This window comes from Pipistrellus kuhlii, unplaced genomic scaffold (genome assembly GCF_014108245.1).
Source record: "Pipistrellus kuhlii isolate mPipKuh1 unplaced genomic scaffold, mPipKuh1.p scaffold_m20_p_15, whole genome shotgun sequence".
Lineage (NCBI taxonomy): Eukaryota > Metazoa > Chordata > Mammalia > Chiroptera > Vespertilionidae > Pipistrellus > Pipistrellus kuhlii.
In genome coordinates, this window is record NW_023425460.1 from 28,225,224 (window position 1) to 28,238,804 (window position 13,581).

At 52.3% G+C, this 13,581-nt stretch overlaps 1 protein-coding gene across 50 annotated transcripts in view; it reads right to left on the reverse strand.

Annotated features, from left to right (window-relative positions):
• Window positions 1–13,581, reverse strand: part of SORBS1 (sorbin and SH3 domain containing 1) — a 210,608-nt gene that overhangs the window by 11,553 nt on the left and 185,474 nt on the right. For 34 of the 50 annotated variants that reach the window (XM_045581930.1, XM_045581931.1, XM_045581944.1 and 31 more), the window contains 3 exons: window positions 11,618–11,732; window positions 11,361–11,486; window positions 10,055–10,246 (listed from right to left, as the gene is read on the reverse strand). In XM_045581930.1, the coding sequence (XP_045437886.1) occupies window positions 10,055–10,246; window positions 11,361–11,486; window positions 11,618–11,732 (433 nt within the window). Of the gene's footprint in view, window positions 1–7,803; window positions 8,569–10,054; window positions 10,247–11,360; window positions 11,487–11,617; window positions 11,733–13,581 lie in introns of all 50 variants that reach the window. The other 16 variants (XM_045581918.1, XM_045581922.1, XM_045581920.1 and 13 more) reach the window with 1 other exon arrangement.

A 13,581-nucleotide genomic window follows, 5' to 3' on the forward strand; every position in this document is an offset into this window, starting at 1 on the left:
AACCCTTTCTTTAATAAAGCATTTTAATAAAGCAGCTTTCAAAGCACATAAAAGTCCAAGCCCTCATCTGACTCATGCACTAACCTGGTGACATGGGGAGGGCAGAAAATGAAATGTTAAGGTTCAGGGAAGCCTGAGAGCTTGACAAGGGGGTAAAGCCCGAGAGCTGAGCCTCTGTGTCTGATCGCCAACGACAGCCCCTGGAGTCAGGAAGGGCAGCTGGTGCCACCAGCGCACACCCAGCTCAGCCTCTTCAGAAGACCAGCGTGGACCTTCTCCTCATTACCTTTTCAGCTCGTGAAAGGTGTGACGGGCACTAAAGGCACTATCCTATCCCCAGGCCTGAAAGGGATACGGATGGCCCACCTTCCTTGGTCTCAGTCCTATCGAAACCAGAAGGCAATCCTCATCATAACCTTCACATCCAAACACGCTTAACATCTGGACACACTTAACGCATCTCCCAGAGGTAGGGACGATCTGGTTCCTTATTTATCGTGTGTGGAAAAATGCAGGAAGAAGGCAAGATAAACATTTATCTTACTAGTGAGGGAGAAGGCAAGATAAACACTTACCCTATTAACTAAGATTCAATTTCTTTCCCTTTTATAAAAAATATATTTCTATTGTTTTTGTTTTTGTTTTTGAGAGAGAAACATCGATGAGAGAGAATCATCGCCTGCCTACTGTGTGCACCATTCTGGGGATCGAGCCCGCAACCCAGGCATGTGCCCTGACCAGGAATTGAACAAGTGACCGCCTGGTGCCTGGGTCGACACTGAACCACAGAGCCCACCAGCCGGGCTCAATTTCTCCCTCTTGGAAATGCTTTCCTTAGACTCTTTCTCCAAACCTATGCCATCCAATATGGTCACCAGTAGGCACATGTGACTTGGCCAGGATAAAATAGACAATGGATTTAAAAAATAAAGTACAAAGTAAAGAATGTAAAATATCTCAGTAATCCTTGTATTGTTTACATGTTAAAATTAATCTATTTTGATATATTGGGTTAAATAAAATGTTAAAATTAATATCACCTGCTTTATTTTATTATCAGAAAACTTAAGATTACATTATGTTCTCATTGGACAGCGCCACTCTGATCCCTGGTCCTCATTGTCTGCCTTATTCAGGCCTAAAAGTAGATACACGTTCTCATCCAGGGTTGAGGACCTCATCCAGGGTTGAGAATAAAGAGGGTATTATCTCATGCTAAGTGCGTGTTGAACTCTTGGAGATACAGTGAAGTTTTTCACATGTTTAGAAAACAGCAATTGGCCCAACACACATACACACACAATGCATTCCCCTTCCTTCCCCATCAACAACAGACAGGCGGTAGAATCAGATTCAGAAACAGCTTTGCTTTCTTACTCGCAAATGTACACGCCAAGCACCTCTCTTGGCTGGAGGGCTGGCTTCATTCTTCCCGGGTGAGCAATCCTGCAGCGCCCTTGCTCCGTGGCCCTGCTGCCCTTCTCGCTCCAGTTCACGCAAGTCCCTCAGAAATCCGACCCTAGCTCCCTGGGACTGTTAATCCCCCCGGATCCTCAAAACACCTGGTGCTACTGTGGAGCCATAAGCCCCTTCTTCCAGTGTTCGGTGTGTGCCAAAGCCCGAGGCCCAAAATAACGGTCCGCAGGCTAAAGGACAGAGGAACTCGACCTCAAAGTGCAGGGCCCTCCCAGCAATACCTGCCCTCCTAACCTGCCTGGGCCCTCGGAGACCGTATTCTTTTCCTCATCTCAGGCCCCATGCCTTCCCATCTCTTCATTTTGGTGACCTACCCTGGCCTCCCGGGAGGACACTGGATTATGGATGAGAAATCTGGCTTCCAGGTCAGGCTCTGATACCAATTTGTCATTTGAACAAAATGCTTAATTTCTTTGGAGTTCCAGTTCTTAGTGAAATCAGAGGGCTGGACAAGATTTACATCCATGTCCTGTGGCTGTAATGTTCCATGACTGGGGTGTAAGCACCCTATGGTTGAGAACTGGCTGAAGGGGACAGCACCCCACTCATCGCCCACTGAAGACGACAGTAGCCCCCGATGTAGAGGGGGATCTGGCCATGTGGGAAGTGAGGGGACAGGTTTGTAGCTCCTGGCACACCCTGGGCAAACTCTGCCAGAGGAGTAGGATGCCACGAGTTCTCGGGCTCCTGGGTTTTGGCTCTAGGACACCTAGAGCCATCCTGCAGTGCCCCTGCTCTGTGGCCCTCCCGTCTCTGACTCCACGGATTCTTCTGATTTTACTGAGCAAACGATCCCAGCTTAAATATAAAACCAGTGACAACCGATTAGTTCCACTGCTTGCCACCTGGACTTCATCTCCATCAGATTCCCCCACAGATTACACATTAGCTCTGCTGTAGTGTAAACCTGATGACAACACTCCCATGCTCAGCCACCTCTCCGAGTCGGGAATGTGGACTTCTGTTTCCTTCCCAAACAAGCCAAGGAGTAACGGCAAATGGCACTCAGCCATGAGGAAACCAAACGCGTTAGGCTTCCCAAGATGAAGGCTTTGTACTCCGGGCAAGAGAGAATAAGGAGAAGCAGGGATTGGCAGAGTCAATGAATTTCTAACTTCTGGATCCACACAACACAAAGTAAAGGTTTCTCCCATCACCTACATTCTTCTCTTCCTTCTCCCACCTTCCTCTCTCTGGCCGAACGGGGTAAGGAGGACAAAGTACATTACCCGGAACAGCTATTTTCCCTGTTACATCAGTATCACACCACGGGTACTTATTGTGTCTCATTATGTGCTCGGGGATAGGTGCTTTAGTCTCATGGCCTCTCATTTAATTCTCATAATAATTCAACAGAGTGATAGCCATGGACCCCGTATTACAAAACTAAGACCCAATATGTCAGAGCTGGGAATTTGAAGAACCAGGATTTGAAGCCCGGTCTCTGGCACTCCGAGTCCTGCGCGTTCCACTACACCACACCCTGATCTCTGGAGTTAGGGGGTCTGCTGTCTACCACTTCTCCTAACACTTTTCAGGGGAGACACTTCAATGCTGGGTCTTAGTTCCCTGTCTTAGATGCTGAGATGCTGGTTGTTTGTGTAAGAACTTGGCCAATGTCTCTTCGCATCCTGTAAATTGTTAAATGCCCTCGGTACTGAGAGCTCTCCCTCCTGAGGGAGCCGAAGGGAAATGATTCCCATTCTTAGTTGGCTATCTTAACATTTTAAATTTCCTTTTGGTCCTCACAAGGTGCAGCACAAGCTTTTCCTTCTGGTTCTGATGTCAGTGCCCAAAGCAGGCCTGTGTCTTTGTTCTTATCTCTCTGGGACTAACCTAGTTCCCACGTGATAAGAGATGTTCCAAGCCACCAAAGCACATCATTCTGTCGTCAGCCGAGCAGCTTTCCTTCCTCTAGGCCGCAGTTCTTGCATTTCTCAGACAGATGCTTTGAGGACACGCAGCTTTCCTGAATATTTTTATTTTTAAATGTCACGCCTTCAGGTTTTATTGTTTGACTGGCTTCCTTCCCTTTAGGAACCAAACTGACATCACAAAAGTGTGTCACTTTCCTCAGACCTCAGCTCTCTCATCTCCTCATGGAAATCAAATCGATTGGGGCTCTTAACCTGGGGCCCATGAGCTCCCAGGTGGCCTCAAGTGAGGCCCTCTTGAAACTTCACGTGGACTGTGGATGCTGGCCCGGATCCCTGGCTGACCTCAGATTCCCACAGGAAGCTAGGAGTCACTGAAATAGGCGATCTTTAAAGATGCTTTTAAATTCAGAAATTCCACGAGGCTCTCACAGGTTACAGGAGCTCAGAAACCAAGGCTGGCGTCAGTCAGCAGACAGGGCCCTGGGTTGGGAATGCTCAGTGAATGTCTGCCGATGCTCATGAAGGTTTCCGAGAGGCCCTTCTCCTGTACCCTCTGGCCTGGTTGTTCTAAACTTGCTTGGCCAAAATCATGCCCCTCAAATCCAAGAACCTGGTTGATATTCTTAACTCTTGGGCGTTTTGTGTGTATGTTTTGGTCCAATTAAGCTGTCCCTCAAATAATAAAAGGGAAAACTTTCACTTTTCAATTGAGAAGGTTCAAATGTTCATAACAAATGCCATACTTTTGTTTTGCTTTTTCTTTCAACTGAAATACACCTAGGACTTTTAGCTAATCAAGACCAGCAAAGACAGAAAGAACCCTAGTTTTCGTCTGAATGTTTTGTTAACATTCAAACTGAACTGGACTGGAAAGCCAGAGGAGGGAAGTGACTCATCCAAAGACACACAGGCTGATGGGAGCTGGAGCTGGAGCCCAGCATCCTGTCTGCACAGTGTGACTCCCCCAGGACCCTGATCTCCCCAGGCCCCTCCCCAACTTGGCCCACCTCCTTCTGCTGTTCAGAGAATACACATCTACACACACGAGGGACGGACCTGTGTGACATCAGTTTGGGAGGCTACAAAGGGGGGGAAGTCATAGGGAGTGTTCGCACATCTGCAGAGCTGGGGTGGCAGGAAGGAGTGGACAGGTGACTAAGGGGAAGGAAAGCAGTAAAGCAGGGACTTAGCACCAAAAATGGAAGTTTGACGACCCAGTCGTAAGGGTCACATGACCGTGAGGAAGCTGACTAGCCACATTGTGCTGACGAATGCCCGCCGAATGCCCACCGTGGCACCAACGAGCCCCTCCACGCTCTGCTCCAGCCTCTTCTCAACACCACCCCCCTCTCCCTGCCTACAGACGCCCTACGAGTCACTCCAACCGGGAGCTCGCCACTCCCTGTATCCCATTCACATCCCCACCCCTGGCTGTGGCAGGCCCATGTGCTTGTCTTGAATGCCACCCTCCTGCTGTTTGCCTCCCACAGAGCTCCCAGGTCAGACCCCACCTCTTATGCAGCCTTTCCAGATGGCCCTCCCCTCCTGGTGCTCGTCATCTCTCCGCACCTTGAACCTTCCGAGGGAGCTGCTGTGTGAGTCCTCCTCTCTGCATTATAATTACTGTGGACATGCCATTTCCCCCGTGGAGAGCACACACTCCTTTAGTTGGGGTCAGTCATCTTTTATCTTTTCTTTCATCCAACAAGTATTCATGGGGCGCCTTCCATTTATCACGTGTCCCAGACTCCCCCCAGAGGTCTCTCACGCCCCTGGTGACCCAGACATGCACAGGGGCAGATGCCGGAGAGCTGAAGACGTGCCCCGCAGGGGAGGTGCAAGGGCTGTGGAAGCACAAGCCAGAGCCTTTACTCTGCCTCGCAGGGCGGGAGGACGCCAGGAAACGCTTCTGGAAGGCGTGCAGGCAGGTGGACACGCCCAGGCACACGGCAGGGGAGCTGAGAGGTGAGGCTGGCTGCTGTGCGCACAGCCCGGCACATGGGCTGCTGAGCCTAAGGGACGCTTTCCCCAGAACAACAGGAAGAGCCCTGATGACCTCCCCTCTGTCTCTCTCAGACTTCGCTGGGGGCCTGGCCATCCCTGATGCTTGGATGGAAGAGAAATGATCACAGCGTTTCAGAACATCTGCAGTTTTAAGGCTCCCAGGCAAAATTCCCTCTCTCACTGGTCAGATACACTTGAATTTTTGGTTCAGCTCCCACAGCAGAAGAGTGGCCGGCAGTGCTCCTGGTGACACAGGCTGGTCTGGGGCACATTTATCTCAAGTGACTCAGCCTGGGCTCGCACCACCCTGACGGGCCACTAAAGAACAGTGTCACTTAGTCCTTTCCATCTTGAGCTGTCACCCAGAGGGCCTTGCAAGGCAGGGAGCTGCTTTTGAAGGACCCTGTTTCCCCAGTGTCGGGGTCCTGTTCCCAGGCACAGGAGGGACAGGGAAGGGGCTGGGAGGGCGGTGTGTGGGCAGAAGCCCCTTCCCCACTGCCCTCCCGCTTTCATAGGGAGAAGGCCCACAGCCTGGGCGCCACATGGGAGAGAGGAGAGAGGGAGGGACGAGAAGTGGTCCACTGGAGGCCTGGAGGCCACCAAGAACGGAACATCAATTTTATCAAGCCCGGCCTCCGCATGGCCAGCTCCTCCTCTCGTCCCCTCCATCAGGAAGGGAGAGGGCACACCCCCAGCCCGGCCCAGGGCTTGGCACCACGCACTTCCTGTGCTGCTGGGCCCAGAGGCAGGTCGCCGTGACTCGCTGCTAACAATGAGGTCTCCGGGCACCACGACTGACCGGGAACGTTTACAGAACTGTTCCTGTGTCAGACATTCAATTCTGTCCCACCAGCCACTTCAGCACGTCTCCCCAATGAGCTATTCTTTCCCTCCCCGGCCGCACCCTTTTCTTCCCCAGTGCACACACGCTCCAGGAGCACCTGCAGGCCCAGCCTCCCCAGGTGCTGCTGTTCCCCTCAGGACCACATCCACCCTGTGGAGCCCTCCCCAGGCCAGGCACCACTCTTCCTAGTTTATCCTCACAGCCACCCAGTGGGGAGGGACCGCCTTGCACAGGAGAAGCCCGTGCTGGGAGGTTCAGTGGCTGCCAGTGTGAGGCTGGCCTGGTGGTTATACTGCCCACACTGCCCTCCCGCAGCACACGGCCCCTCCCCCTGAGGGCTGGAGCTGGAGGTCTGGCCTCACTTGCATTTGGGTCTCTGTGGGCTCCAAGGGCCCCTCCATTACTGCAGTCCTGGCGCTGGGACCCAGGTTCTTGAGGACAGGGATGGATGACTTCTGCCCCCTGCCCCAAGGTGGTGTCTACAGGTCTTGAGCAAGTATTTGTTGAGTGAAAACTGAAACTTCAAAGGGAAATGGGAACACCAGGTCTGAGATCAAGCATTCTCCTGTGGGCATCATACACAGCAGACAACGAACTGTTTGGAGCAACATTGTCAAGAATTCCATTGGGTGCTAAAGACGTTCTAGAATGTTCTCAGTTCCAGAAGCAGCTCTAGGTCACCCGAGATGGGTGGCTTCCATTTACAGAATGCTGACCATGCTCCGCCCCAGCCCCTGTGCTAGCACTTCTCTCACGTGACTTCCTGGAACCCTCTCGACCACTCTCTGAGGTAGGTGTCATCAGGTCCACTTTAAAAATGGGGAAACTGAGGCTCTGAAAGGGAAGTAAGTCCCAAGTCACTAGACATTAGGAGGTAAGCAGGCATCCACACCTGATTCTTGGACAGCTGGGGTACTGAACGCAGGGCGATGAGAATCGTGATAAAATTGCCACGCTCACCTCCCCCCAACAACAAATTCTCAGCGTGCAGACACCCTGCAGCCACCTTGGTCCACACTCAGAGATCTTTGCAGCTGACACGGACAGAGGAGAGGACAGGCACGTGAGGAGCTGGCATGCCCATCCAGGGACCCAAATCTGGACGCTCCTCCCGAAGCAAAGCGCACTTGTTCACGGTGAACAAAGGCCTGTGCACCCACAGACAGACAGGACGCGGACCACGGAGGGCACGGCAGCGCCACGGAGCAGTTCTCGCACAGAAGCAAACCACACTGAGCACACCGAAGCCTGGGCTCTAGCAGTTAGTCCGAGCAAACCGAGCTGATCTCCGCAGCAGGGCTGGGTGGGGGAGGCTTCCTTCCTTCCCAGGGGCTGGTGCGGCAGACGGGGGCGGGGAGTGGGGGGAACACACGACTTTGGAATCCCCTCCAATGGCCAGAATGGAGCCTGTCTTCTGCCCCTGACTTCCCAGCCCTGACCCTTCCTCAAGGCCCCCCCTGTTCCCTCCTGGGTATTTCTGCTCCCAAGACAAGCAAGTGGGTCTCCCTGGCATCCCGTGGCCTCGGCAGGCGACCGTGGGTGAGAGGTCGGGCCCGCCTGCCGATGGAGACGCCAGGGCACACACGCCATGCTGCAGCCTACCTGGCGCACACCGCGCGGAGCAGCCTTCGGCCCGGCCTGCTCACCCCCTCTACGCGGCGCCGTGTGCTCAGCCTCCCTTCCCGGGAAAGCGCTGCCCGGGGCCTGGCCGGGCTGGCTCTCCGCGGGGGCGCAGAGGTCTGAGGGTCTCTGTTCGGTGCTCAGGCACCTGACCACGTCTGAAGGTTTCAAGCAGCTCTTCTTAGAGATCGTGGGTCCGCCCGGGCGCCTCTCACCTGCCTCCCTCTCTGCTTTCCTGCCGTACTGTCTGCTTTCCTCTCGCCATGGGCCCTGGCTGCTGAAGGCGTTGCTAAGCTCCGAGATGACGCTATCGGGGCTCCCGAGCAGAGGCTGGGAGAGGCTGCCCTGCGGGAAGCCTGGAGGGGGCCTGTGGCTGCCACTGTCTCCGTTGACGTGAAGGGAGGCCTGGGCACTGGGCACCGGGGAGTAGGCTCGGTGGGGGGCAGGGAGGGCCAGTGGGGAGACGATGGAGTGGGGGGTGGAACGACCCGACCAACTCGAATGGGGGAGGCTGAGGGACAGGGGGGGACTAGGCCTTGTCAAAAAAGCAAGGTGGTCAGAGTAATAGACAGATGCCTCCGGCAGAGGAGGCAGAGGGGGGGTCAGGGCCAGGGGACGCCGGCCTGGGACCCCCACGGTCAGCGAGATCCACTCTGAGGTGACAGCCTGCATCTCAGGGGACAGGGCTCGGCGGGGGTGAGGCAGAGATGAGGAGGCTGGCAGGATGAGCTTGCTATGACTGGGAAACTTAAAAAGAAAAGGAGAGAGAGGAAAACAAAAGAAAGAAGCACAAGGTAGAGTCAGCTTAAGGAAGAAAGGAGGGAATAACCACAGGGACACGCGGAGAGGCTGAGATGGAGAGAGCGGGGCATGGTGTCCAAAGGAAGCTGTCTGCTTAGGCTCAGAGAGAAGCTGGGATGTGAGTGTGCGTGTGTGTGCGCACACGTGTGTGTGTGTGTGTGTGTATGCGTGATCATGTGCAGGTGGGGAGGGTGAAGAAGTGAGTGGAGTGGGGGAAGAGGTAAAGGAAAAGGGGGGGGTCCCGTTGGGCACTTACATGCATGCCACCTGGTCTGCAGAGTCACTTCCAAAGGGACACACTGGAAGCTACCTGTCTGTCCCACCAACCACCTGGACAATTGAGGCTCTGACCCAGAACCCAGGCCCTGACCCAGAACCAGGGCCCTGACCCAGAACCGGGGCCCTGACCCAGAACCGGGGCCCTGACCCAGAACCGGGGCCCTGACCCAGAACCAGGGCCCTGACCCAGAACCAGGGCCCTGACCAGAATTGAGGAAAAACGATGACTTTCCACTGCCCCGGCCTTGCCTGGGTTTTATTCTCTCCAGAGGGCTCAGCAAAGAGCCTTCCAGAGAGGAGAATGAGCAGGTGGTCAGTTTATAGTCTCACTTGGCTATTGTCAGGCAAAACATTGAGTTGAAGTCCCTGTCATATAAAGTAGAAGGTGCTGCACGATCTCGCACCTTATGCCAGCACCCATCTCCTGGGTCAGCCCTGGGGATCAGAGAGGAGAAAGTGACAGGAGGAGAGGAGAGAAGACCATCCACTGTCCCCCGGCCCGGGCCTGCGCTCCTTCCTCCCGACAGCCCAGAGGCAGCAGGCGGGGCTCTGGCAGGAAGTCGCCCACACGCCTCCCCCGAGCCCCAGGTCCTCACTTTTTGTGGCTTTGGGGAAGTGGGGATTTGAAATAATTCATGTTTTAAAACCAGTTTGCTCATAATGAATGTTCAGGAAAGCGAACATTTTTTGATATAACACAGACATGTTCTCTGTTACTTTTTAACCTGGTCTCCGCTTGCAAAGGGTACTCTGGGTCTGTGTCTTTTGCAGCCAATCTTGACCCATGTGGTGACCGAGGACGACTGCTCACGTAAGAACAGTGGAGGCACCCCGCCCGCTTCACCGGGTACGCCCGGCACAGAGTCCTGGACCAGCTGCCAAAGGCTCCGATTTCTCTCCCTCTGTCACCTTATCCCAGAGCAATCTCCTGAAGCTCTCCCTTTTCCCCAACCAGGTGTGTGATAATATTTCTCCAACCAAGTGTGTGACAAGTGCCATTTGTATGCATGAAGACAGGCCCGGATCTGTATATGCCCCCTGCTGAGCACGGCTCTCAATCATGGGCTGAGGAGCCGCCCTCGGGGGGCTGTGCCCTCAGCACCGAGGGGCTGTCACGCCGATTGTGAAAACCAGTGACAAGACGCGTAGGTACCTGTGGGCTCATGGTGGCACTACGACTTGGGGAGGAGTAAGGCAGGTCGATGTAATCCACCGGGTGTTTAACCAGTGGCCTTTTGAGCACGTCCACGTAGGTGATGGGGAAGATGCCTTGCCGGGTCGTCCCCGGGATTCTCCCTTCGTACCAGTTCTCGTCCACCTGTCGGAGCAGCGTGATCCTCTCACCCTGGAAGACACAGCAAGGCACGGTCCGTGTCCCTCCCTGCCCCAGCACCTTGCGGCCCTGCCTGCACCCCTCGCTGTGCTGCTGATTTAGCACACTCTTTGCTCACATGAACCTTCCTTGCTAGACCTGGAGAGAATTACTATTCCTGGGATGGAGATGTTCCCAGCTGTGGAGCTACCTGGGTGCTGGAAGTTGAGCTTGGCCTGTAGATATTTCCATGAAGAAGGTCAGACTCATTTCCCCAAGCTAGCAGGCAAATGGAGTGTTTTCACTCACTGATTGCAAAACGGACAGATATGCAAACTTCTTCTCTAAGGCAAAGGTTTTTTGGGAGGGGTTCTCTTTTTTCTTCCTTTTTCTAACTTTATTTTTCCTTGTATCATTATAGAAAAATTAAGACACAAGCAAATAAAAAGCTGAAGTAATTGTCACCTATAATATTATCACTTGGGGTAACTACTGTTAATAATTTGATATATGTACTTCCCAGGTTGAATTCTGTATCTGTGAATTGGACTTGCACATATATTTTTTTTTTTATATAAAAGCTGAGTATGCACTGTATTTCCCTTTTCCAATTCATTTTTTTTTTTTTTATACTTAACAACATGTAGTGAGCCTCGTTCTTTCTCAAGAAAAAGAATACTACGTTTCTAAGTGTGGGCAGCGTGCTGGGCCACTGTGGGACATCCCACTGCACACGCACGCACCGAATCAGCTGCCATTCAGCTGACACTCGTTGCTTCCAGTATTTCTACTTTTCTGTGAGGAGCTCATCTTTAGCTAAGGCATGTCCTCACTTTCCTCAGTCCTCAATGAAATGAATAACTTTGAAAAGCCAGAGAACTTTGACAGGCAAAGTGTTGGAATTCCTGGGAAGAACATGTCTCTGCCAGCTTAATTATGTTCAAAATACGCAAGCCAAACCCTGACTACTGCGGCTAAACCCGAACGCTAGCCTAAGGTTTATTTTTAAAAGTATCTCAAAATCATCCAGTTGCGCCCTTCATGCCCCCTTGACTGGTGCATCTTTACGGGGTTGCTGCCCTGTAATGCCACCTGCCGTGAGAACAGGGCCGCCCGCAGAGCCCGAGGCACAGGGGAGAGGTCTTACCTTCCGGAAGGACATTTCTACTTGCGTATCCCCATTGAAGTTGAACTTTGCAATAGCTTCTCCGTATTCCAAAATCTGCACCGGTGCCAACTTTTTGGGCTGAGCCTTCTCCGCAGGAGGAAGAAGCTGGGAAAGGCAAAGAGGTAAAAGGGAAGAAAGGGGGAACATGAGAGGAAACAAAACACATGTTCTCAATAAACAAACGGCCCTTTGGGCACAGCTGGCCTTTCCCTAGCAGAAGAAAGGGGCTGCGGTACCTCGATGTAGGTGCGCGGGAAGATGCCCACTCGGCCGTGGTGCTCGCCTTCGTACCAGTTCTGGTCAATCTGCTTGTAAATGTAAACAATATCTCCCTTCTGCAGAGGAAGCTCCCTGTCAACAGAGGGTACGCATTTTAGCAGAGGTTTCAATGCCTGTGAGGTTCAGACATGTAGTTTTTTTTTTAGCAAAAGACGTGAAGTGAGGCCAAAAGGACCACCTGACACAAGCGGGGCTCCCTATTGGGAAGTGAGAACCCTTCGAGGCGGGAAATTACATCATCTCTGGCACTTTTCTGGGCTTTCAGAGGCTGGATGCTAACTTTCAAACTGACCAGTTCTGGAAAGTGCTCAGGAGCCTATTCGCTTGTTGTGGTTTCTCTAAGTAGTTCTTGAGAATGCTGTGCTGTGCTCACGGTTTACAGAACACCTAGCAACGCACTAACTAGTCGTAACTGATGTTCATTCAATGATGACAAGCGTTTCCTTCTCAACACTTTTACTGCCTTCCCTACCCTCTTCTCTGCCCTGCCGAGGCATGCCTTCAATGCTTTAAATTATCATCAAATTATTTCTCTGATATCAATATTCCCGATTGTTCCATCCATCTCACCATCCATCCATCATCATGCAGTAGAGAGGCTAAAATTGGGCAGATCTGGGTTCAAAATCCAGTTATACCATCTACTAGCTCTGGAACCTTGGGCCAAATGCTCTCTCTCAGATACTTTATCAGAATAGGAGCTAACTCAGAGTTGTTGGAGAATTCAGCAACAAACTACAAATAAAACACCCAGCCCAGTGCCTGGCATGTAGTTAGCACTCAGTAAATGTTAATTCACTTCCTGTCAGCATAAAGGGATCTTGGAAAGAAAAGCAGGTTTTCAAATGTTCTTCATGCCCCCTTTCCAACCTCTTCATATCCATCCCTTTGTTTGCCTCAACAATGATGATGTTAACCTCTAATCAGGACTCCCTTTAAAAAAAAATAGAGACAATACGAAGACATAAAGTGAGAACAAAAATTGTAACTTGAAATTTTCTGGAATTGAAAACACACGCGCGTAGATCTTTTCCATTTGTGCCACACCAACCGCCGCGAGAGCAAGGTCTCTGCCTGCAGTCTGGAGGGGTGTGGCTGCTTTACCCTGTGCCAGGAAGTCCCATGGACATGAGAGATGCTGGCTGAACAGTGGGGCCACATCTGGAAAACCTTACACAAAGCCAGCGCTGTGCCGAACGAAGGAACAAGGCCGCCTTTGTGGTCCCTCACTGGTAGACGGGACTCTGATCCGAAAGAAGCCCTTGAAGGGATCGGGCATCCGTCTCTGGGAGAAGGAATGTGTTTGGCCAGATTTTGGCCATCGTCCTCCTTGGGGTGCTCTGAAATCACCCTCCCTTTACCCAACCATGGCCACCCGGGGAGCAGGACCCTCGGCATAGCCACGGGTGCTGGCGGTCTGCAGGCCCAACGCGGCCACCTACGTGACTTGCAGCTGCTCAGGCAGGTGGGAGCCGCAGGGGCCCCGCTGTTAAGAGCTCTTCTGAGTAACAGGCTATGGGGGAAAGAGAACCCAGTGACTGCAGACGTTTGAGACGCTGCTCTAACTGTTTGGCGGCAGCGGGGCAGGACGAAAGCCCCGTCCGGAGAGAGGCGCCCTCTCCAGAGCCCTCACTGTGGGAGGTGGCGACCGTCCTGTCTACCTCAGATTTCTCATCTCTTCTACTTGACAGGGTTGCTCTAAAAAAAAAAAAATTGTTTTAAGACTTTAAAAAATGAAATGTAGGTAAATGTAATATTGTCAATACGATACCATTCAATGAATACTACATGGACCTTTCTTAATTAAAAAGAAGGGGGATGAAGGTGTCTACTTGATTAAACTAAAGTCTATTTTATAAATCTTTGTTACCCTCTCTGGTTACATCATGCATAACGTTTTGTAAGTGTAATACCTTGGCTG